Source organism: Rosa rugosa, chromosome 6 (assembly GCF_958449725.1).
Source record: "Rosa rugosa chromosome 6, drRosRugo1.1, whole genome shotgun sequence".
In the NCBI taxonomy this organism is placed as follows: Eukaryota; Viridiplantae; Streptophyta; class Magnoliopsida; order Rosales; family Rosaceae; genus Rosa; species Rosa rugosa.
The window spans coordinates 33331616-33357678 of record NC_084825.1 but is presented as its reverse complement, the minus strand read 5'-3'; the positions used below and the strand labels follow the sequence as shown (position 1 = coordinate 33357678).

The 26063-nt window shown below is 37.5% G+C and overlaps 1 protein-coding gene across 2 annotated transcripts; it reads left to right on the top strand.

The window, feature by feature from the left end:
• The first annotated feature begins 1714 nt into the window (after positions 1 to 1714).
• Positions 1715 to 25668, top strand: LOC133714441 (BEACH domain-containing protein C2). 2 transcript variants are annotated; one of them, XM_062140557.1, is made up of 32 exons: positions 1715 to 1905; positions 2897 to 4965; positions 5492 to 6285; positions 7662 to 8375; positions 9120 to 9254; positions 10239 to 10343; positions 10679 to 10792; positions 12305 to 12381; positions 12678 to 12759; positions 13103 to 13432; positions 13569 to 14134; positions 14877 to 14961; positions 15149 to 15343; positions 15570 to 16115; positions 16235 to 16378; positions 16622 to 17098; positions 18051 to 18193; positions 18310 to 18379; positions 18520 to 18603; positions 19362 to 19418; positions 19573 to 19641; positions 19721 to 19807; positions 19890 to 20006; positions 21125 to 21274; positions 21404 to 21488; positions 21590 to 21710; positions 21848 to 21944; positions 22030 to 22143; positions 22352 to 22721; positions 23664 to 24448; positions 24820 to 24942; positions 25062 to 25668. In XM_062140557.1, exons 2-32 carry the CDS (start codon positions 2925 to 2927, stop codon positions 25137 to 25139), a joined length of 8955 nt encoding a protein of 2984 aa, XP_061996541.1. In that variant the 5' UTR covers positions 1715 to 1905; positions 2897 to 2924; the 3' UTR covers positions 25140 to 25668. The 2 variants fall into 2 exon arrangements, with proteins under 2 accessions (XP_061996541.1, XP_061996540.1); XM_062140556.1 differs by having other exon boundaries at positions 2845 to 4965.
• Positions 25669 to 26063: the final 395 nt, after the last annotated feature.

The following is a 26063-nucleotide window of genomic DNA, read 5'->3' as shown; positions in this document are numbered from 1 at the left end:
CATAGTATTATAGCTTGTCTCGATACTAGAGTTGGTAATTTGCATTGAATGATTTTTTTCTTTCTAGTTCATTCCTTGCATCTTTTATGTTTATTTGAATTTTTTGCTTAATCTTGAAGGGTTTGTTTTTTTTTTTTTGGTATGGTTTTCTATTTTACAATATGTAATGTAATGGATAAAGTCTTATAGATTGTCTTGATCTATCTGCATTATGAGTAATTCTACCAATTTTTTGATAGAATTACTCCTAAAAAGTGGGTCCCATAGGCCACCTCGGATTTCAGGATAAAATTCGAGGCGAGTTTTGTCAACTCAGTATGAGAGCATTAGGTTGTTAGGTCCTGTAGACATTCCTAGCTTCCTGTTACCTTATATGCTTGATGATGCTCAGTACCTCTCGAGTGATGGTCCAATTACAGCGGTTTCCCATAATTTATTCTTCAATGCTGATTTAATCATCAGTGTGTAAAGTACGTGTCTAGTTGTCGTTCCATTCTATTGATTGGTCTTGGCTGCCCTTCAGGTACTATGCCTCTTATATGCCAACCTCATACGGATTTCTCTGCGTAGCTAAAGATATACATGTCTTGCGCCTTCCATAAGGTAAACATGTTTTTCAATTTTTTATCTATTTTATTTTACCAGTAGGGAGAAAATCAATGAAATTATGGAAGAAAATATAAAGCAGCATATCGTGATTACCATAGTAGGTTTTATATAGAAAAACCCTAAGACTCTCTCTCTCTCTCTCAAACTAAGGTTGCTGCGGCACGACATCTCTAGCTCTCGTTCGGTGTCACTCCGACATGACTTCGATGTCGTTGTGATGCTGCCGGACATGCGATAAATGGTCTAGACCTCCGGGATTGCTTTGCTTGTGGTATGACAATAGTGGCTGGGCTTATTCGGATCGAGATAGCTCTGTGACTAGATGTTTCGTGCGTGTCAGTTTCAGGGAAGGCGAGGGTGACAACGGACTAGATTACATTCCAGACGACGGCAATTATGTGATCACCATTAATAGGGTTTTTGGCAGCTTTAATGCAAAGATCCTTACCTGCTTTGGGTTCGGGTTGACTTGTGTTACGGAACGATCTTCATCATCTCGCTGGTGGCATAAGATGGTGGGCTTTCCTGAAGCAGGATGGTGGTTTGGGGCGAGTCGGTGCAATGACGTCGGTGGAGGGTCGCGACGGCAATGTTCCGCAGGTGTGCGTGGAACGTGAAGGTGCAGGCTATGGAGAGTGGGTATGGCTGGGCCTAGGCTGGCTATCCTTTGGCCTTGAGTCTCTTTTTTAGTTTTAGCTTAGTTTTTGTTTTCTAATGATTTCCTACTTTTCTAGGGACCTATGCTTATTAGTTCTTAATAATTAAGCACTAATGAGTATAGTTTTTGCTTTGCCTTTTTGCTATCTTAGTTTATGGGCTTGCTTAATTAAGTGAGCACTAATTGTATAAACGAGCAATGTATACTTATGTACCATTGTGGTGTCCCTACAACATCTTTTCTGTCTCACTATTCGCTAATGGCAGCAAAGGAGTATGTAATGACCATTCAGGCTTGAGTAATGACAATTACTGATGGATTAATTAAAAAATTTCGTAATTAATAATAAAATTATTATTTATTCCCCTCTCAAAAAGAGAATAATTTTATTATCATTTATTATTATTTTTTGGTTTCATTGTTTTGATTTTTGACTAAGCAACCACAAGACCCACAGACACTCTTATTAGTTATTACCTGCGAAATCCACCATCTCCTGCGCGCCCAATTCGCCTTCTCTTTCTGCAACATCTCTTTCCTTTTCTCCCTAATCTTTTCCCTTCTTTCATTTTCTTTCCCCGATTCAACAAATCGCTGCAAAACCTCATCGCCATTCTCCACCGGATCATATCATCTAGGTAATCGATTTCATCTCCTCCATCGTTGACGCACTTTCTCTCCATTTTTTCCTTGTTAGGTTAAATCAATCGGCATTTCCATCTGATCTATGCATTTTGATACGCATTTCTTTAGCTATAGCTATAGTAAGCTTGAATAGTTGCTAGGTGTGTTGGTTTTTTGTACATGCGATTAGGTCAGTAGTGTGATGAACAAGATCGATCTGCTGCGTTGAAGAAACCGCAATGCACGGCGAGGTCGATCTTCGTTTCGATAGTTCAAACCGAGTGAATGTGAATGTATCTAGATTTTGTGAGTTCGTGTATGTGTGACTGTGTTGATTCCTTAGGTAGATCTGTAAAATCCATACTTGTTTACCTCCTTGATTGGAAGGAAGCCTCTATTCTTTTCTTTATTTGACTGTAAATAAAGACTTGGAAATTTTGGAGTAAATGGTGCATGGCTGTGAAATCGAAGAAACTCGGATTAACTAAGTTGAAGATAGTAATCTATTTCAGTAAGTAAATGATCTAATGGACTGACCCCGAAACCAGGATTACGTAAAATGAAACCAAGTTGGCACAATAAGTAGAGCAGCAGGAGAGTTAATAAGTGGGATTGTTTCCTATTAAAAAGAAAGTTTCGAGCGGATAAGTCTATGTGATGTGAGGGCTAAGAGCTTTTTTGGAAGTTTTTGGTGGAATTTTGTAGCCAGCAGCGAAATTTCATCTCTTTATATTTGCATGTTGGAAGTGTTCTTAAATTGATTAGAGTATTCCAAACTTTTATTCTTCTTTAGTGGCACTATAGGTGGAAATTGGATGACTTTGTTGGATTTATCGGTGCTTTAGTACCTTTGAGCTCAAATTTTAGTTACTGACTTACTGCCAATTAGTAACTTTACTTTCTCATGTAAACTGGGAGAATCATTTAAATATTTTAACTTATGTGTTTAACAGGTTTGACTCTGATGATATGCACGTCTCATTCTTTCTATATATATATATCTAGGTAGCTCAGTGTATGTGTTTGTATAACAATGGAAGAAGAAGAGGAGAGGAAGAAGGAGGTTGAAAATATTTCCAGGAAGGATACAAATAATCATGAGCTGGCTAGTGGTGTACAGGAAAATGTTGATCCATCTCCACAGGAAGCTACCGTTAATACTGACGGTAAAGCTGATGCAGGACGGAATAGTGTAACATTGCAGGTAACAGATTCTGTACCTAAAGTTTTGGATGAAGACCAATTCGAGCAGGTCAACTTGAAAGAACAAGATAAGAATGTTGGTGCATCTCATAGCAGTCATGTGGAATCAAATCGGTCATCAAATTCAGATAATGCCAGACAATCATACGGTGGGTTTGAAGTTGCCTCACAGGCTTTTACATCAGAATTCGATACTTCTATGGTTGATGAAATGCATGATGATCAGTCTACCTGGAGCCCACGTCAGGACAGTCACTTTGGTCACTCTAACTACACATCTATGTCGGCTGCTAGTTTTGATTCTTCTTCTTATTATGGGGATGCAGGTTATTCTCCTGTTAGTTCACCCCCAAAACCAAGGCAGAAACCTGTTATGCCCAATGTATCTCCGGAGTTACTACATTTGGTGGATTCTGCCATCATGGGAAAGCCTGAAAGTTTGGACAAACTGAAGAATATTGTTAGTGGTGTGGAGAGTTTTGGAACTGGGGAGGAAATGGAGAGCATTGCTTACTTGGTAGTTGATTCGCTTATTGCAACAATGGGTGGTGTTGAAAGTTATGAAGAAGATGAGGATAACAATCCTCCTAGCGTGATGCTAAACTCTCGAGCTGCCATTGTCGCAGGCGAACTTATTCCCTCGCTTCCTGGGTTTGGTGATAGTCATGCTATCATGTCCCCTCGCACACGAATGGTTAGGGGGCTGCTTGCAATATTACGGGCTTGTACAAGAAACAGAGCGATGTGCTCAATGGCTGGTTTATTAGGAGTTCTATTAAGGTCAGCAGAGAAGATTTTTATGCAGGATGTTAATTCAACGGAGCAAATGAGATGGGATGGAACTCCCTTATGTTACTGCATTCAACATTTAGCAGGGCATTCACTTAGTGTAGTTGATATGCACAGATGGTTTCAAGTCATTACTCGAACGCTTACCACAGTATGGGCAACCCGATTAATGCTTGCACTGGAGAAGGCAATGGGTGGAAAGGAGTCGAGGGGACCTGCATGTACTTTTGAGTTTGATGGTGAAAGTTCAGGTTTGCTTGGTCCAGGGGAAAGCCGTTGGCCATTTGCCAATGGGTATGCGTTTGCAACATGGATTTACATTGAATCATTTGCAGATACATTGAATGCAGCAACCGCTGCAGCAGCAATTGCTGCAGCTGCTGCTGCCAAATCAGGAAAATCGTCGGCAATGTCGGCTGCTGCCGCTGCCAGTGCACTTGCTGGTGAAGGCACAGCACACATGCCACGGTTGTTCAGTTTCTTATCTGCTGACAATCAGGGGTTAGAGGCATACTTCCACGCACAGTTTTTGGTGGTCGAATGTGGTAGTGGAAAGGGTAAGAAATCTTCATTACATTTTACGCATGCATTCAAGCCGCAATGCTGGTACTTCATTGGTCTAGAGCATACTTGCAAGCAAGGGCTGCTTGGGAAAGCAGACAGTGAATTAAGATTGTATATTGATGGTTCGCTGTACGAAACTCGACCTTTTGAGTTCCCCCGGATCTCTAAGCCACTTGCATTTTGCTGCATTGGGACAAATCCTCCTGCTACAATGGCTGGATTACAACGTCGTCGCCGTCAATGCCCTTTGTTTGCTGAGATGGGGCCTGTTTATATTTTTAAGGAACCAATTGGTCCAGAAAGGATGTCACGTTTGGCTTCTAGGGGAGGGGACGCACTTCCTTCTTTTGGTCATGGGGCAGGGCTGCCATGGCTAGCAACAAACGTGGAAGTGCAAAATATGGCAGAGGAAAGTTCACTTTTGGATGCAGAAATTGGAGGACTCATTCACCTTTTCTACCACCCCAGTTTGCTTAGCGGGCGGTTCTGTCCAGATGCTTCCCCGAGTGGTGCCTCAGGTCAAGTTTTGTATATTTTAATCAATGTCATTCTGAACAAAATAAAACTATAATGGATTATGGATTTGGTCATGTGTCTTAACACTATGTTTGTGTGTCAAATGAGGAAGGAAAGAAAACAAGGAGAAATTAAATATGGATATAACAAGGAAATTTAGACATTTAAAGAAAATACTTTTGTATGAGAAAAGGAGTTTACGGAAAGGAAAGATAAGAAGAGCAATTTACTAATTTCACCTCAATACAGTTATGGACATTCCGTTTGGTTATATTAAAAAATAGTTATTGAACAATCAAACTTGCCTCTCCTCCTCCATGTAGCTTTTAATACCTCTCCTTTTCTTGCCTCTTTCTTCCTCTCCTCCCAATTCTGCTTTATCTCTCTCTCTCTCTCTCTCTCTCGCTCTTCATTTTTCTTCTTCTATATGAATAAGCATGTGATTTTAACAATGATGCATCCATCTTTACATCAAACACCTTGGTGGTGTACTGTCTTTTATTCAATTTGCTATTAATGGTTTTTCAGGCATGCTTCGACGACCAGCAGAGGTTCTTGGGCAGGTCCATATTGCTACACGAATGCGGCCTGTAGCAGCTCTATGGGCCTTTTCCTATGGGGGTCCTATGTCTTTACTTCCTTTAGCAGTTAGCAATGTGGATAAAGATACCCTTGAACCACAACAAGGGAATCCCTCTTTGTCTTTGGCTACCACTGCTCTTGCTGCTCCGATATTCCGAATAATTAGCACTGCTATTCGACACCCTTGGAACAGTGAAGAGTTGTGTCGTACCAAAGGGCCTGAGGTTCTGTCAAGAATCTTGAACTATCTTTTGCAAACTTTGTCTTCACTTTATGCTGGAAAACAAAATGGTGTGGGCGATGAGGAGCTTGTTGCTTCTGTTTTATCACTATGTCAATCTCAGCAGAAGAACTATGCACTCAAGGTGCAGCTTTTCAGTACATTGCTATTGGATCTAAAAGTTTGGAGCTTATGTAACTATGGGCTACAAAAGAAGCTTCTTTCATCACTTGCAGACATGGTTTTTACAGAGTCATCAGTAATGCGAGATGCTAATGCCATTCAGATGCTTCTTGACAGTTGCAGAAGATGCTATTGGACAATTCGCGAAAAGGATTCAGTGAATACCTTTTCTCTTTCACTTCATGAGGCAAGCCGGCCTGTGGGTGAGGTGAATGCTTTGGTTGATGAACTCTTAGTCATTATTGAACTTCTTCTAGTAGCAGCACCTCCTTCATTGGCTTCAGATGACATTCGTTGTTTACTGGGGTTCATGGTTGACTGCCCACAACCCAATCAGGTAAACACAATTGCAAAAGATTGTTTCCTAGACAATTACATAATGGTGTGACTACTTCTCATTATGGTCTGTATTATAGCCTCTCCTTTGCAACTTCTATTTCTTTGTGAATGTTTCATACCTGTTTGTGGTTTTCAACCTGTACGATATCCTAATGCTTTTTAGCTAGATATCAACTGTAGTGGTGTTAGGTTATGTGATGAAGAATAATACTTTGGTTTCATAATTTTTATTTCCTTTTATTTTGAACTTTTAAAGTAGAACGATAATATTACCCTACCGATAAGATGGAAACACATATGATAAGTTTGATCTTTGAAATGGATCCTTGTTTGTTTGTGCAACACCAAATTCTAGTAGCTTTAGAACTGGCAAATTGTTTTTGACCAAATAAAACCTGCCAATTGTATTTTAATTTGGAGCTTATAATATTAGAGTAGCATATTCAGGGGATATTACAGTATCACACAAGTCAGCTTCTTTGCTTATTGTGACACTTGAACTTTTATTACACGTCAGCAAATTCAGGGGATATTGCAGTATCACACAAGAGGGGAGCGGGGATCAGTTTGAGAATTTTTATTAATCTTACAGGTTCTTTGGTTTTATTAATGGAATTGTGTTTCATATAATAAAGGGAAAAATCTTTACAGATTTGAGACTTCCAGAAAAGCCCATGCCTCACTATTTTTATTTTATTTTTCTTATGAATAAAATTCTCAGAAATATAACAAAGAAGCTCACTCAGCTTTGATATTGATATCTTCAGAACCAATGGTCAATTTTTTGAATGGAGACATGAAAGAAAATTTAGACCCTTGAGATCTTAGGTAACGTTTGTTTCGTTGGAAGGGGTAGGGGATTCCATTTCCGATTCTGATAGGGAAAACATTACACTGGAAGGCCCTGTTTCCCATTCCCGTAGGTATTAGAGCCCACAAAATGGCGTTTTGCATCCCATTTCCATTACAATGACAGTTACACACTTATAATTATACTTTTGGACAATGAATCCATTGGTATTCGAATAACGTATTCAAATAACATGATTTTCATTTCCAATGTTTCCAAACACTGGAATGAGAATGCGACATTCCATACCCTTAAGATGAGAATCCCATTCCACAAACAAACCCTACCTTAGCCTCTCACTGCAATAGATGACCAAGTATTTCATTTTGCCTCACCGAACTATTTTCGTAAATTCTAAACCATATTACTACATTTCTGCTTAATGAAAAACTTCTGCATGATTGGATTTCTATCTTGCCATCTTATTTTCAAATTTGTAATAATAAAAAATATGGCCTTTGAGATATTTTATGCATGATGGATTATGTTGATATGTGGCTATAATAAAAGCTTTCTTCTTGCAGGTTGCAAGGGTTTTGCATCTGATTTATAGATTGGTGGTACAGCCAAATACATCAAGAGCTCAGACATTTGCAGAGGCATTTATAGCTTGTGGTGGGATAGAGACCCTTCTTGTTTTGTTGCAACGAGAAGCCAAAGCGGGTGACTACAGTGTTCCAGAATCCATGACCAAGAATGATGAAGTTTTGTCAGTCCAGCCACCTGAGCAAGATCGTAGCGTTGGGGGAGTTTCTGAAAAGAATCAGGATGATGAAGTAGAATCGTCAAAGGAAAAGGAAAATTTGCATGAGAAAGTTGTTGAATCCCAATCCCATGATGGAGCTAGCAGTCCGATTTCTGTTTCTCCTGAGTTGAACATTGCAAGAATGACTTCTGCTTCAGAAAGTACATTTATAAAGAATCTGGGTGGTATAGCTCTCTCAATTAGTGCTGATAATGCAAGGAATAATGTTTACAATATTGATAAAAGTGATGGCGTTGTTGCCCGAATCATCGGGCTCTTAGGTGCTTTAGTTGCTTCTGGGTACTTGAAAATTGGTTCAACTGCTTCCTCGGATATGACTAACAACCTTTTAGGAAGTGCACTGCATGATGGAGGGGGTAGCATGTTTGAAGATAAAGTTTCCCTTTTACTTTTTGCTTTACAGAAGGCTTTCCAAGCAGCACCAAACCGATTGTTGACCAGTAATGTGTATGCAGCATTGTTGGGGGCGTCGGTAAGACTGCTTATTTTTTGGTGTTTGTATGTTCCAGTGGAATTTTTTTATGATAACAATTTGTTCCTGCAAAAGAAGCTGTATAAGCCTTTTAATGCCTTTCATATGATCTCTTGGTAAAAGCTAATTGCCTGACATTATAGTTCTAATCATTGAGTTCAGTATTTATGATATACATGCTTGTTTCTGGGCTTATGATTTAAGACTTCATGTTTCATGATTAAAATCCAACATTGTTATTTGCATGTCTATTACTTTAGTTTGCTCGAGTGCTTCACTGCCATAGTCTTATACTCTTATGTGGTGATTGACCTTTGGCCTTATCTTACAGTATTCTTGAGCTTTAGTCTGCAGTTGTCGTCATGATAAATTTATTCCTGATACATTTTGAATTTATTCCTGTTTTTTTGGTCTTGTTGGTTTATTTTTTATTTTCTTATAAGAAACATAAACCTTGCTGAAAAAAAAAATGTATAAATGAGAAGTCCATCAAACTACTGAAGCCACAACCTGAACTACACTATGACTGATGAAACACTCGGTGCCACAATACCAGACAATTAAACAAAATGGTATCTGCAAAATGGAATACCTGTATATGCCTTTTACCTCTTGTAAAGTAAATTGCAAGAGTAGATTGTCTATGCTTAAGAGCTATGTTGGTTTCACTTGATATTTGTGCCTGCTAAAAAGATTATACATTGAGAAAATGTAAACATAATTTCCTTCTCTTTTACTTTTCAGATAAATGCCTCTTCAACTGATGAGGGGTTGAACTTCTATGATTCTGGTCATCAATTTGAACATTTGCAACTTCTTTTGGTTCTCTTGCGGTCACTTCCATATGCACCCAAGGCTTTTCAAACCCGAGCGCTACAGGTATCGCTTTTATGTTTCCAAATTCTTTTGTGTTTTTGTGTTTTGTGTTGGCTATTCAATGAGAATTGTCCGTAATAAGAATGAACATGCAGAATTTTAATACTTGCATGAGTGGAGCATGCAAATGTTTAGTCACACGGTCACACGGTCACACCTGAACTTGCACTATGTGATTTGCTAGGGTATGTTTGTAATTTAAAGATGCACTTTTTAATCTAAAGAATTGTAGATTGAGGTTGCAATCCTTAATTAAATGAAGTGGCTTGAGCAATATTTCCAAAGGTGTGGGCTGCAGCACCCAAATGCAAATTTTCAACTAATTGCTGATTGTAACTTTTGCTTTTGATGAAATTCAGCTTTAAACATATAGGTGTCATGGTTGTGACTCGTGAGTCTTTGACCATATGATGTAGAAATATTTGATGGGGTATGAGGAATCTGTGAATAGAAACATCGGATAGAATACTGGACAGAGTTTCTTCATATCCGGATATTATTTTATAGGGCCCTATTTTATATTTGTATCAAAAGGATATATTATACATTTAGGGATTTTATCTGAATTGTGTGGATTAATTTTGATTTTATGATTATGTACACATTGCATTTTGATTTAATGATTATGTACACATTGCATTTTAATTATGACATTTTAGGTTTCTAAGGTTTGAAACTTTATTAGTAAATTTTAAATTAATTTCATGTAATTTAAATTTTAAAATTTGGAACTGGAAATGCTTATGCATCCATGCCTTACCTCATGAGCAGTGAAGCAGCTTGCATGCGCTTGGGGAAATATGAAATTTTAGTTGAGAAAGATAACAATTTTGAGGCTTCTCAAATTTAATGTTCTAAAAGGCTCTTATTAGAAATGCTAGAATTTTGTACAACATGCTGTACGTCTTGCTTACATAGGTTTCCTTGTTAAATCCTCCTTGATGTTCTATTTCATATTCTGAGATGTTTCTTTCTATATGATTTCAGGATCTTCTGTTTTTGGCTTGCAGTCAGTCAGAAAATAGAAGCAGTCTTACAAACATGGAGGAATGGCCTGAATGGATTCTTGAGGTTCTCATCTCTAACTATGAGGTAACGTTTCTTACCTCATTCTAAAGTAATCATTATTGATTTGCCCTAAGCATTGCAATTAAAGTGTGAAACACACCAACAGCCTCTAGGGTTAGTGGTCATCTCTTCATTTATTAAGGGAGGGAAGTTCTTGGGTTTACGGTTCTATCCATGGAGGAATATGATTAGCCCAATACTACCTTTTGTTCAACTGAAATGTTTGAAACATGACATTTAGTTTCAACAAGAATGCTTTTTTTTTTTTTTGACCTTTAGTGGCGTCAACCTTACCTGTTTTATTCAATTGGAGATACAGGAACAACATGTTTCAAATCTTATGTGATCTATTTTTACAGATGGGTGCAAGCAAACATTCTGATTCCTCAAGATCAGGAGACATAGAAGACCTCATACACAACTTCCTGATTATAATGTTAGAGCATTCCATGCGCCAGAAGGATGGCTGGAAGGTTAGTATTATATTTATTTCTTATTATTTAATCGTTTGACCTATTAATGATAGTGGCTTGTGTATTTGTAGACTTTTGGCATCCTGCATATAGTGTTTGATTTTTGCTCATTATACTGCATCCGAAATTGCACAGACCATTCCGCTGTTTGACATAGTTTGTGGTGTATGTCATGTTATTCTCAGCATTTGACTCAAGTTTTACTTGGACTGGCTGTTCTAACTTCTAACCATCACTGCATTGTACATTTGTACTTTTGTTCATATAAAAAGATTATGTGTACCCTGGAAATACTAGCTCCGGAAGAAATTGAAAATTGTGCGGAATAGACAACATTTAAAATGTTGTCAATTTTGGAATCTCAAAGTTAGAAAATATTCCTTCAATAGAATATGATAATACCTTTGTGTCTTCAGAGTTAGCTGGTCTGTTAAGTGGTCATGATTGATCTGCTTTCGGTAAAGGGCAAAAGGCCAAACGGCTGTGGGGTTGCTGTGTCTTGGGTGTGGTTTGGGTAATATGGATTGAAAGGATTAAAAGGATATCTGAAGGCTACATAGGAGTGGGGGTTGATGGGCATTGGGAGAGTTAGGTTCTTCTCATCCTTATGGGGTTCCATTTTTAACCAAAAAACTGGACCCTCTCTTCCGTTTTTGCTTTTGGGTATTAAATTTTTGTCGCATTGTTCAAATATAATATTTATTACTGTCCCTATATTGTAGTTCTAGTCTTTATTTTGAATAGAGTATGCTTTATAAGAAAATGGAAACACATGAGCTCAAGTAAACTGAACTAAGCTTATACTCCTCTACTCCCTCCCTTGTGACATAAGGAAGATAAAGAACGATGAGTTGATTTCCAAGTTACTTTGAGCCCTCAATACGAGTTCTTTTCCGCTACTTTACTTTGGGCCCTAATTCATATTCTTTCCTCAGTAGTTCTACTCATGTTATTTTTGGTCTCTCATGAGTACTTTTTGCTCTTCAATAACTCACTGTCTTTCTCCATTATTTCCTAGATCCCTGTTGCATGCTTTCGTAAGTCGAACAATAATATGTTTTGAACAGTTGCTATTTAATTCGTTGTTATGTTCTTCTATGACTTGGTCTATTTCAGTGGTCCATGGATGCCCAAGTCAGTGACTAACAAACTGGCTGATTGGGCTGTGCCATTCCCAGAATTGGACCACTGAAATAGACCAAGTCATAGAAGAACATAACAACAAATTAAATAGGGGGTTCAATTGTGATTATCCCATGTTTGCAGTCATTTAGACTTTCCGTGTATCCTACCTGTGCTTATATCAATGTATGCAAACTTGTCATGCTGGTTAGAGTTACTTATGTTCTAGTTAATCAGTTTCATTCATATTGCTATCATTTCTGTCATTTAGACTTTCCGTGTATCCTACCTGTGCTTATATCAATGTATGCAAACTTGTCATACTGGTTAGAGTTACTTATGTTCTAGTTAATCAGTTTCATTCATATTGCTATCATTTCCCCTTTACAGGATATTGAAGCTACAATTCATTGTGCAGAGTGGCTTTCTATAGTGGGTGGATCAAGCACCGGAGACCAACGGGTTAGGTATCATGCTATATCTCTGGTCACTCTGTATGTTTTCCAAGAATGTGAAATATGATGATTTGTCAAGCTTCATGAAATTAGGTGGTGTTTGATTGGTATCATTGAAACAGTTTCTAAAGCGTAGCCATTCCATTGTGTCAATCAAAACCATCTTAGTGTTTCAATTGTTGTTCAAAGTTCAAAATACATTTCCATCTGCCCTGAAAATATCATTAACATTTAGTAGTTTCTGTTCACCTTGCAATTATAGCTATTGATTGATAACTTTAATGGGTTATATGCTTCATATTTGGAAGGCGCGAGGAATCATTACCCATATTTAAAAGGAGGCTATTAGGTGGTTTGCTGGACTTCGCAGCTAGAGAACTCCAGGTTCAGGTAACCTTCATTTTTAACCTGTTAGCTACTGTATCATCATTGAGCTCTACTCATAATCTTAAACTCTTATCCTCCAAATAGAGAAATAATAATAATGAAAAATAAAAATATACATCTTAGGTCATCTCTCTCTCTCTCTCTCTCTCTCTCTCTCACTCACTCACTCTTGCCACACACGCCCACACTCACAGATACAGGTATTTCCCTGTTTACTCTTCTTTTATAGTCACTTCCAGTTCATCTTTTAGTTTTAAAATTAGAATATGTTGTGCTTTTTTCTTCAAGTTGTCTAATTGAGAAGAAAAAGTCAATCATGTTTACATCCAGCTTTGCTTCGCTGCAGACTCAAGTTATTGCTGCGGCATCTGCTAATGTGGCATCAGGGACTTCATCACCAAAAGATGCCAAGGCAGAAGCAGAAAATGTGGCTCAACTTTCTGTAGCATTAGTAGAGAATGCAATAGTGATACTAATGCTTGTTGAGGATCATTTACGGTTACAGTGCAAACTGTCTTCTGTTTCACGTGCAACAGATAGTTCTCCATCTCCCCTTTCTCTTGTATCTCCCCTCAATAACCAGTCAAATTCATCGAATACAGTTGGTGGAGATTCATTTGGGGCTTTGGGTGATCGCAAATCCTTATCTAGTGATTCTGGGGGACTTCCTCTTGATGTATGTAGTATTCCGTTGTCTTTTCTAAGTAGGCCATATTGTCAAATTTGAATTTTGTTAACCTATTCTTATGATTCTTTCTGTCCTACACATTAATATTTTTACTCATGGGACTTGCACTTGTGATTTGGATCAGCTTCTTGCTTCAATGGCTGATGCAAATGGTCAAGTATCTGCAGCAGTGATGGAACGTCTTACTGCTGCAGCAGCGGCTGAGCCTTATGGGTCTGTTTCATGTGCTTTTGTATCATATGGAAGCTGTACTGCGGATCTAGCAATGGGGTGGAAGTATAGGAGCAGATTGTGGTATGGAGTAGGCATTCCTTCAAACACAGCAGCCTTTGGTGGTGGTGGCAGCGGTAGGGAATCTTGGATGGCTGCACTGGAGAAGGATGCAAATGGAAACTGGATTGAGCTTCCTTTGGTGAAAAAGTCTGTTGCAATGCTCCAAGCTTTACTATTAGATGATTCGGGACTTGGTGGTGGACTTGGCATAGGTGGTGGATCTGGTACTGGAATGGGAGGCATGGCAGCACTCTACCAGTTATTGGACAGTGACCAACCATTCTTATGCATGCTCCGAATGACACTTCTTTCGATGAGAGAAGAAGATGATGGTGAAGAGAGCATGCTTATGAGCAATGTAAGCATAGATGATGGGAAATCAGATGGGAGGAAACCACGATCAGCATTGCTGTGGAGGTAATTTAACCAGAATCTCTTTTCCGAATTTGTTTTTATAAAAGAAACTAAATTTTTGTGAAGAGCTTGGGGATCGAGTTTTGTTTCTGGCATCAGTCACCTTTAAGTTTAGCAATTATTCCCTTCAGCCTTATTGCTTGCTTGGACCTGCAGTGACTTGATAGATGTTCTTTAGAAGTTTTGGTGTTTCTTGCTTGTATTAAGTGTTCTAGTTTTGTTTTGAGGACTTCTTGTCCTCTATTTTACTATGCCCCTTTTTCTCAATACAATTTCGGTTTCTTCTCCCCACCCAAAAAAAGAAAAAAAAGAAAAAAAAGAAAAAAGGAACTGGGTGGATTTGGGTGGTTCTTCTCAGCTATTCACAGTGTTTGAGTTCTGTATTTGTTTTCTATTTTTGTAGCCATTTTTAGTCCCATTCATAGAGTTGAACTTCACTCAAAATTTTCATGGTACTTACAAATACACCCTTTATTTCTTTTGTAAGCAAGTTTCATCTTCATAAGAACAAGAATGAGTCTCAATCATTCTCAATTAAACATCTCGTACACTTTAGTTTTTATTTGCACTCATTTTCCTACTGTGCTTTTCCCACAATGATTTCTAAATGTTCTTGATGCTTCAGAAAATATTCTGGATATTTTCATTTGCGTACAAACTGCAACAGTATACCAAAACGAAGTTTGATTCCTTGTGTGCATGTTCGCCAAATGTCGCATTCTAATTCATGTTACTGATTTTGCAGTGTGCTTTCACCTGTTCTAAACATGCCAATTTCTGATTCCAAGAGGCAGAGAGTGTTGGTTGCTTCCTGTGTTCTTTATTCTGAGGTTAGTACCCTCCAATTTTTGTGACATTATTAGGTGTTAGCTTCGCTCTTATCCTTTGTCATCTTTCGTTGCATGTTAGAATTGTATGATAAAGTCTTTGCATTGCTCCCTTGACTTCTACTCCAGGGTTTTCTTGAATACCATTTGGTATTCTTTTTGTCACCTTAGTTTGGCTTGTATCTTGCAGTTATATCATGCTGTTGGCAGGGACGGAAAGCCTCTCCGTAAACTTTACCTTGAGGCCATTGTACCTCCATTTGTTGCTGTTTTGAGGAGGTGGCGGCCAATTTTGGCTGGAATTCATGAACTTGCAACTGCTGATGGTCTGAATCCTCTTATGGTTGAAGACCGTGCATTGGCTGCTGATGCCCTTCCAATAGAGGTCTGTCTCTTTACTTATTTAGTTTTTCTGTTGGTAAATGGTCATTAATGAATTATTCGTGCACATACAATTGGAAATGGAAATGTTGTCTTCTCATCATTGTGAGTATTATGATTTGTGTCTTAGATCAAGTAGCTGACGCTATCTGTTTCTCATGGAGTTTACTGTCTGTAAATGTCTTGCTCCATTTCTATTATCTTTATACATTTGCACCATCTTCTTTCAGGCTGCTCTTGCAATGATCTCTCCAGCTTGGGCCGCTGCTTTTGCATCACCACCTGCTGCAATGGCACTGGCAATGATAGCTGCTGGTGCCTCTGGTGGAGAAACTCCAGCTCCTCCGACAACTTCTCAACTTAGGCGTGATTCCTCATTGCTTGAGCGGAAAACTAATAAGCTTCACACATTTTCGAGCTTCCAAAAACCTTTAGAGCAACCTGAAAAAGCCCCAGCTCTACCAAAGGATAAGGCCGCTGCAAAAGCTGCTGCCTTGGCTGCAGCACGTGATCTTGAACGTAATAATAAAATCGGTTCTGGAAGGGGCCTTAGTGCTGTGGCAATGGCCACATCTGCACAGCGGAGGAGTGCTGGTGACATGGAGCGTGTGAAGAGATGGAATATTGCTGAAGCAATGGAAGTTGCCTGGATGGAATGTTTGCAGCCAGTTGATACCAGATCAGTCTATGGAAAAGATTTTAATGCTTTATCGTATAAATTTATTGCTGTTCTTGTGGCAAGTTTTGCTTTAGCAAGAAACATCCAACGATCTGAGGTTCCACTCGTGCTTTTTCATCTGTATTTTTATTACTCTTTTGAGAGAGAATTTATTATTATTATTTTGATAAAAGAGTTTTTAAGTTAGCATATGAGATTTTTCCCCCCTCTCTCCAGGTTGACAGACGTTCTCAAGTTGATTTAATAACTCGTCATCGTTTGGGCAAAGGAAGTCGTGCATGGCGCAAGCTCATGCATTGCTTGATTGAGATGAAGTGTCTTCTTGGGCCATCTGGAGACCAATTATGCAATCAATCACCTGTATGTTTTGTGAGATTATTGTTCTGTATGCTGCAGTTATCCAATATTTTCTGCTATGCTACCTCGTGTTTTTGTAGGAAACCTCTGGTGTTTCCTCTTACACGAGATGTTACACAGTATTCACGTGTTCATGCATCTATATTTGATATCATTTTTTGTTCTTCTATAACTTACTCTTTTATATCTTTTTGAATTATCTGTGTTCATAATACCTAAAACACATATTTCTAAAATATTCTTTAGGTTTTCTGGAAGCTAGATTTTATGGAAAGTTCTTCTAGGATGAGACGATGTGTGAGGAGGAATTATGAAGGTTCTGACCATTTTGGTGCTGCTGCCAATTTTGAGGATCCTATTAAGACAAAAGAACAGGAAAATGTCATAAGTTCCTCAAATGCTCCTATTTTGGCAGCAGAAGCAATTGCCGTGGAGGCAGTAAACGAAGATGATGAACAAGGGGAGATTGAAAATATGGATGGTAGACCCTATGGTATAGAAGAGAGTGGGGAGAATCATTCACGACTGTCTGAAACAGCTGAGAAAAGCCTGCTGGCACCTGCTGAATCTGATGATGCTCAAGTTGCTGGTGAACCAGGCTTGGTCCAAAGTTCGTCACCAATTGCGGCTGGATATGTTCCTAGTGAACTTGATGAAAGAATTGTTCTTGAGCTTCCTTCGTCAATGGTTCGCCCATTGAGGGTTATAAGTGGAACTTTTCAGGCAAGTCTAACGCTCTCAATATTTTTACTGCGAATTTATATATTCTAAATTATCTAATTTATATATTATATATAATATAAGCTGTTTTCTTTCACTCATATAACTATTTGATTTAATTCTTCAATCCGAATAATGAATAAAAAAAAAAATGAAGATATCTAACTTTACTCAATTCATTCCACCGCTTTCCTCCTGTGACATACTTCTTATACAGTCAATGTGTGTGTTTCAATTTTTATTATATCTAAATTTGTTATCTGTAAGCTATGATCTAAAATCTCTTAGCTTTCTGCACTAAACATGAGAGCCAGTGCATGAAACTAGAACTAACAAAATTTCCAACTATCTCATCAGAATGTTCTCATCAAACTAAGATGCTATAGATTTACTTGCTATAACTCCTCCTGAATTTTCTATATTTCTGTCGAAAAGAAGATCGAGAGTCTCTTTTGGGCAATCCTCTTGGTTTAAAAGAAGCAACTTCCTCATTACTTTATGGTTGAAGTTAATAACTATCATTAAAATGCTACGTCTGTTAGAAATTATAAGTTTGATTGTATCTCATGGAGATATGATAATGGGCCCTGTTTGGCGCTTTTTGGTTGCCAAAGTCGGCTTAAAATAGAAAAGTCTGGTTTTGAGCTGGAAAATGTTTTCCCTTCTCTAATTTGGGTTCAAATTAGAGAAATACCTCTTCAGTAATACCTTCTTCATTGGTTTTATGTTCTGCTCTTTGAGTTTTGGTTGTTTTGTTTCCTGCATATTAACTGTGATTGCTGAAGAATTTTTGTTTTGAAATTGGTCAAACAAATGGTAACATGTTTATTTTGTTGTATTATACAAGACTTAGTTACTAAAATGATTCTTAGAACCAGTTACAATTTCTTTATTTTCCCGTATATGTTTATTATGATGTATGTTCATACGTTTGGTATTCTGTGTCTTGTTTCAGGTAACAAGTAGAAGAATAAATTTCATAGTTGATAACAGTGATGTGAATGGTTCATTGGATGAACTAGATTGCAAGGAAATGAGAGAAGAACATAAGGATCGTAGCTGGTCTATGTCATCCCTTCATCAAATATACAGCCGAAGGTGAGTCGATTTTAGTGAGGTGAATGAGGTCAATGCTGTGCTTCATGCCTTTTATTTTTCGATTGATTCTTTTTTAACTTGTATAAACTTATTTTAATGGGTTATTCTTGTTACAGATATCTCCTAAGAAGAAGTGCTCTGGAGCTATTTTTGGTTGATCGTTCAAACTTCTTCTTTGATTTTGGGGTAATTCTATTGCAATCTATTTTATCATTTTTATCTATTCCTACTTGTTGCCATTTTGATGATTTCATAACACTTTTGATCCTCCTGCTAACCAATGCATATTGTTGGTGGCTTTTACTCCACAACTTCAATTTCCTCAGAGTACGGAAGGACGAAGAAACGCATATCGAGCTATTGTTCAAGCACGGCCTCCCCATTTGAATAATATATATCTTGCAACTCAGGTTTTCACCTTGCTTTTTCCTGTCAGATGTATAATTGAATAGCGGCCCTTACATTAAATAGAGTTGATCTGGAATAGGATTGCTCCACTCCAGTTTGCAGTTTAGCACTACATAATGCACTACCATAAGTTTAAATGCACTACCATAATGCACTACATTATTATTATTATTATTGTTTGGTTCTTCATTTTTAGTTATTAAGTAGATACAGGTTTAATACAAATGACAGTTATTTGAATGTGAGTGTGCACATGTGATGTTAAAATTTAAAATTTCTTAGATTAGTGTACTGTATATGGAGCTCTCCAAAGCAAGATAGAAGGAAGACTTCCTGTGTTAATCTGTATTATTATAATTCTAGAGACCTGGACAACTTTATTTCTTAATTTGTAGCCTTGCATTTTGATTTTTACGAATGATTATGAATGTTTACTAAGATATAAAGGGGAAGTATAATCAACGTTGATCTTCAGTCTACAATAACTACTTCACTACCAAGAGCCAACAGAACAACAAACTGAAAGCCCGACTCTGATAACAAAAGTCCTTCCCAATCTGGATAGATCAAACTAACTAGGAGGCTGCTAAAATGCTTTTGTCTAAGAGATGTCTATCGAGAAACCATTAAAGGCATATATTCCAGAACTTAGCAAATGAATTATTTTGCTTGGTGTAAGTTGGTTAGGACCTAAATAAAATACTTCATGCCTTAATATGGATTATTACATCTTATAACATGAATCAATCTGTTATTGTAGAGACCTGAACAACTTCTGAAGAGAACACAGCTTATGGAGCGTTGGGCTAGGTGGGAGGTATGAGCACAGCTTATTGAAGTCTGACTTATCAAGAAATTCATTTACAGTTTTTCTTCTATGCTTCTGTTTTCCTATTTTTTTGATCTTTTACAATATAGTAGGTGTCAAATAAAAGGAGAAAATAACTAGTACAATTGCAACCTCTTTGCAGATCAGCAATTTCGAATATCTAATGCAGCTCAATACCCTTGCGGGGCGTAGTTACAATGACATTACTCAGGTGGAGTTATCTGGATAGTTTTGTATGGATGTGGATTAATATGTTTATATGCCCCTCACATTTCTATTATTTCTTTCAGTATCCTGTTTTCCCATGGATCCTTTCTGATTACAGTTCGAAGACTTTGGATCTCGCAGACCCTTCTTCTTATCGAGACCTTTCAAAGGTGGTATCATTAGAGTACTGCATTCTTTTGGTCTAGATTGGGTATGCTATGATGCTAAATAAGTCTTTTATCTCCTTTGCAGCCTGTTGGTGCTTTGAATTCTGATCGTCTGGAAAAATTTCAAGAGAGATATTCCAGCTTCGAGGACCCAGTTATACCCAAATTCCATTATGGTTCTCATTATTCCAGCGCTGGAACAGTAGGTCTTTTTAATTTTATTTTTAATTTTCTCGGTTTGAGCTTTGGCTCTCCTTCTTCTTCTTTTATCTTTTATTTTTTCTCATCATACCTTTTGAACTCTTATGATATTGGTGATATATATCCTTTTTAAGATATTGATAAAAGAAATCATGTTTCACATACATATATCCATAAACTCTAGATAAAAAAAAAAAAAAATTAGGCTTCAAGTACATATAGTCATTAAATTAAATTCTTGGGTTCTTTTGTTAGAGGTTTTTCTTTCTTGAAGGAATTATATATCATACTCTGGTGTTATTTAATTGGAGAAAAGGATGTAGCTACCATACAAAACTTAATCGCTTTCCACCCATTCAGTTGCAAATAAACTTCTATAATCTATACTGATTATATCTGTGTTTGATGGTTTAATATTAGACTTTGAAAGAAGTCAATCCCCATGGAGCCCAGTAAATAGTACTTACGTAAAGGTGCAATCATGTGCCTTTTCTAGATGCTAATATAATCAACTTTACTTATATGGCTTCTTTGAAGTTATGTCTTGTTAATGCTATATTGTCTTACCCAGGATAAAAGATTATGCACTACTCTGGACAGTGGTATAGTACAATTTTAATTTCATATTCTTCTGGAGTTTAGTTTAACATGAACACTTTCTCATAGCTTTTAGCACTGCTAGCTAATATCATGTGATACACAATGGCTCAGGCTTTACTTGAAACCATTTCTTCTGTGAGAGAATGTATTGTTTGAACTTTATTTGGCATCGGATAGACAGTGATTTCCTGTTGTTTTGTCCTTACAGGAATGCTGAAAAGAATACAAAAGTTTTTATTATTGATTTTATAAACATGAGTACCACCCTATCATGAGATTTGTATTCTTTGATTTATTTATTTATTTTTATACGGCTTTTGTGATGAAACTTGCATTCTGTCTGTTATATGTGGTTCTATTCACCATACCTGATGCTTTCTATTTACACTTTTATTTTTTATGGCTTTAATTTTTTTTGTTATTTTTTTTATATATAGAGATCAAGTTTAGTGTCAATTGGGTTAACTTAGATTCTGATAATCTCTGCCCATAATATCCTACATTTTTATTTTATTACAGGTGCTATATTATCTTGTTAGAGTTGAACCGTTTACAACTCTGTCAATTCAACTGCAAGGCGGAAAGTTTGATCATGCAGATCGGATGTTTTCAGATATTGCTTCTACTTGGAATGGAGTTACTGAAGACATGAGTGATGTGAAGGAATTGGTATGGTGTCTGGCCATCTATGAAAGTTTTATTTCACCTAATTGTATGATTGAAGAATCTGCAATTACTTGGACTGGTTTGTAAACCATTTGTTTTGGATTTATTAATTTATCATGTTATATACCTTAGGTTCCCGAGTTGTTCTACCTCCCTGAGATCTTAACCAATGAAAATTCAATCGATTTTGGTACAACACAAACAGGCGGAAAACTTGGTACGTTCAACGGTTCAAGTACATTGTGCTGGTGGAACTTATCAGTTGTTGAGGTCAATTATATTGAGGTTGATTCTTGTGCTATGCAATTATCATATCAGGTTCTGTCAAACTTCCACCATGGGCAGAAAACCCAATTGATTTCATTCATAAGCATCGGAAGGCTCTTGAAAGCGAACACGTATCTGCACATTTGCATGAATGGATTGATCTTATATTTGGGTAGGTTTCTCTTGGATGAGGAATTTTATTTCCTCATCCTTTTTGCTATTTCTCTTGTGTTTCACTATTTCTATCTTCTATAATTTGGTGATTCTGTATATATCAGCTTTGTGACATTAATAGTTCAAAATATTCAGGTATAAGCAACGTGGTAAAGAAGCTATATTGGCAAATAATGTTTTCTTCTACATTACCTATGAAGGGACTGTTGATATTGATAAGATATCAGATCCAGTAAGTCCAGTTTCCTTTGGCATCTGTCTGATTGTTTTGAATTTGTTGATTAAAATTTTCCTTTTCCTTTGTTTTCCCAAAACAGGTACAGCAACGTGCAACACAAGACCAGATTGCATACTTTGGTCAAACGCCATCGCAACTTCTTACCATCCCTCACTTGAAGAAGATGCCACTAGCAGATGTTCTTCATTTGCAGGTAACTTTATCTTCTGAAAACAAAGAACTTAGCCGAACATTTCAGACTATTTTTGTTTTCTGGAAGTTATCCAATCTATCACAAGAAAACATTTTGGATGAGTGATGGAAGAAGTTTTACTTTCGATAAAAGCATTTCTAGTATTGGATTATCATGCATTAGCTGAGTTTTCCTTTTTCTTGAGAGTTTCTCATGATTGACTTGTCAGACCATCTTCCGGAACCCAAAAGAAGTCAAACAATATGCTGTTCCTGCTCCTGAGCGTTGCAATCTTCCTGCAGCTGGTATTCATGCATCTTCAGATACTGTCGTAATTGTTGATATGCATGCACCAGCAGCACATGTTGCACAGCACAAGTGGCAGCCGAACACACCTGACGGTCAAGGTATGCCTTTCCTCTTTCAACACGGAAAGCCTGCAGCAAGCTCCACTGGTGGAGCATTTATGCGTATGTTCAAAGGGCCTGCTGGATCTGGTTCCGAGGATTGGCTTTTTCCTCAAGCGCTAGCATTTGCTACATCTGGAATCAGAAGCTCGGCTATAGTTTCCATAACATGTGACAAAGAAGTCATCACTGGTAAGTGATCATTTCTTAATTTAGAAAGACTGAAGAAAGCAAAGCAATGGGAGTAAAAGAGTATGAAACTTGGATTCCAAGATTCTATACTCCTTCGTATATTTGGCTTTTTAGGAGCATATTGTTTCCGTGTTTATGTTTCGTTATACAAGGTTTTATAAAATGTAGGCGACAGCAGCATATTTAGCATCGTGTAACCAATTGGGATCAAATTCTGAACTTAGAGGGATTTAGGATAGAAGGGGAAATTAGGGTTTAGGGGAGAAATGGAAGATTAGGGATAGAGAATAACCAGACTAGGGAAGCAGCAAGAATATCTTAAGAGGGACGATAACCAAGAGTAAGAAAGGAAACTTTTATTCGTATTCAAGTCTGCCTAACAATGATTTCAATGCCTGTATTTATAGCTAAAGATAATACCAGAATCCTAAAATAAAATACCAATACTAATCCTAACATACATGAGAACCCCTAAGACAACTAGACCAAATAAGCCCAAGCATAAATATCTTAAAAGACATAAACTAAATACTTAAAACGATATCAGGCTAGCCCTATCTACATCATTAATTAACTCAAATAGGCTGCAGGATGCTAGGGATGGTGGGGACTTATTCATATATATGACAAGGGAAACTCGGAGTTTGTCATTCTAGTTTGTGCGTGTCTGTTTAACACTTAATTGTCATCCTCCTTTGTGTGTATCCATATAAAGTAGTTTGTTTAAAAGTTAATTAAGTTCCTCTTTTCTTAAAAATAAAAAGAATAACTGCTGTTAAGCATTTACCTCATTTGCTGATAAATTAATATGTGATTGTTTGGCTCAAAACAAGGTTGGCATGGGGAGATAACAGTGTCTAAGCTCTGTTAAGTCTCTCTTTTCATTTTCAGTAAATTGATATCTGACTAATCTGAGTGATACTCTTTTTGGCCTGTAACTAGGTGGGCATGTGGACAACAGTATCAAGCTAGTTTCATCAGATGGAGCAAAAACCTTGGAGACAGCCTTTGGCCACTGCGCTCCAGTCACTTGTCTTGGACTTTCACCTGATAGCAACTACCTTGTGACGGGATCCAGAGATACTACTGTTTTACTTTGGAGAATACATAGAGCATTTACTTCTCGCTCAAGCAGCGTATCAGAGTCTTCTAGTGGGACACCAGGCACAACCAGCAATAGTAATTTATCACATATATTGGCAGACAAAAGCAGGAGGCGTCGTATTGAAGGCCCCATACACGTTCTTCGAGGCCACCAGAGGGAAATACTTTCTTGCTGTGTGAGCTCAGATCTTGGGATAGTTGTTTCATGCTCCCAATCATCAGATGTGCTCTTGCATTCTATAAGAAGAGGTCGGCTGATCAGAAGGCTGCCTGGTGTGGAGGCCCATGCTGTCTGCCTCTCATCTGAGGGAGTTGTATTGACTTGGAATAAAACACTCAATACTTTGAGTACCTTTACTCTTAATGGATCTCTCATTGCCAGAGCTCAGTTACCGGTCTCTGGTAGCATCAGTTGTATGGAAATTTCTGTTGATGGATGGAGTGCTTTGATAGGAATAAACTCGTCTATAGAAACTGATAGAACCTTCGGCGGCAGCTGGGATTCTAAGCTTAAGAACACAGAGTTTGAGGATCTTTCACTGGAGTCAGAGGGAACTGAAGAAATCAACAGATTGGACACTCCATCGCCTTCAATTTGCTTCCTGGATATTCACACACTGAAGGTATGTGAAATTCAATTTTCTTTTTCTTGGTTTGTGTCTTACTGTTTAATCAGTTTGAGTCGGCTACTAGATAGCATTTTGATACTTTTTTATATAAAAATGACAGAACATAATAGAACTGTCCGCTTGGGTCTTGTCCACATTATTAAGTTTTTCTGCTAAAGGGATTATGTCCCATATATCTTGTCCAATACATATGTTACACTGTACATTTCTGATGTGTCTCCCCAGGGTTTGATCATACCCATTTGATGTCATGCCAAAATTGAGTATTTAGTGTTACTGACCTATATCACCTGGTATGCATGTTAGGTTTCACAAGTGAATGGTTCCCGTCTTGTTAACAAAGCCGGTAATACTTATGTCTGCAGGTTTTTCATATATTGAAGTTGGGAGAAGGAAGGGAGATCACATCTCTTGCTCTAAACACAGACAATACAAACCTTCTGGTGTCGACTGCAGATAAACAGTTGATAATTTTCACTGATCCAGCTGTAAGTCAAAATTTTGATTTCTTAAATAATTTTACTCTTATAGGAGTTAAAAGTTCATTCCTGAATTTTTTTTTTTTGTAAAACTTAGAATAACCATACTTGCTCCTCATTGGTTGCAGTTGAGCTTGAAAGTGGTGGATCAGATGCTCAAGCTTGGTTGGGAAGGTGATGGGCTAAGTCCCCTAATAAAATCATAGTTTTAGGCCATACTGGAAAAGGATTAAGACGATACCGATACCTTAATAGGACAAAAACTGCAAGGGCATGCTAGCTAGCCCGTCTTAAAATTTGAGCAGATTCATTCAGTTTCAGTTTGGAGCTGTGTTTTGAGTGTAACATATGTGTATTAGATAGGCAGGAGAACCCTATATTGCATACTCAGAGGTACAGGTTTAGATTGTTGCGAGGTTGGTGTTTCTGTTTTTTCTTTGACTCGATTGAGTTGTAAGTATGTAGATTGAGATTGATGAGCTCAAGGGGCTCGAGGCTTTGAGCTCTTCATTTTTGTTCATTGAGTTTTTTTGTTAGTGAATGAAAATATAGAAGATTTGGCAACAAGGACTGTTCACCATGAGCAATAGAAACTTGATTTATTTGTTCCAAAGTTCAGACCTTGGTTGAAATCGCCCAGCAGAACAGGTTAATTTGAGATGATGTTCCGAAAGGAACTTATATTTTTAGTTAAGCAATGTCCGGGCTCCCAACACCATGCTGAAGTTATAGGCATATAGGCCGGAGCTTTTCTATGACATCTTTTTGTATTTTCCTCTGTTAAATTTGATCTCATATTGTAAATCTAGTAATCTACAGAGATTTGATGGGAGCAGTTCAGAACATCAAATTTCATATTTCCTAAATTAGTTTTTTTTTTTAAAAGTTGAACTTGCACAAAGACAAGTCCATAAGCTAAAACTAATCTTTAATATTCAATATGAAACAACAGAATTGGAAAAATCAGGTATAGAGTTTGCTCTTGTTAGTGTATGAATGTTTCCTGGTGTCATGAGTTGTTAGGATGTTGGGTGGGTGAAATTGGAATCCCATTTTGCAAACAGCACGTCTTTCTTCTTATTCTCATGCTCATGTGCATTCAAAAACGTCCATGAAAAATAAGAGTTGGG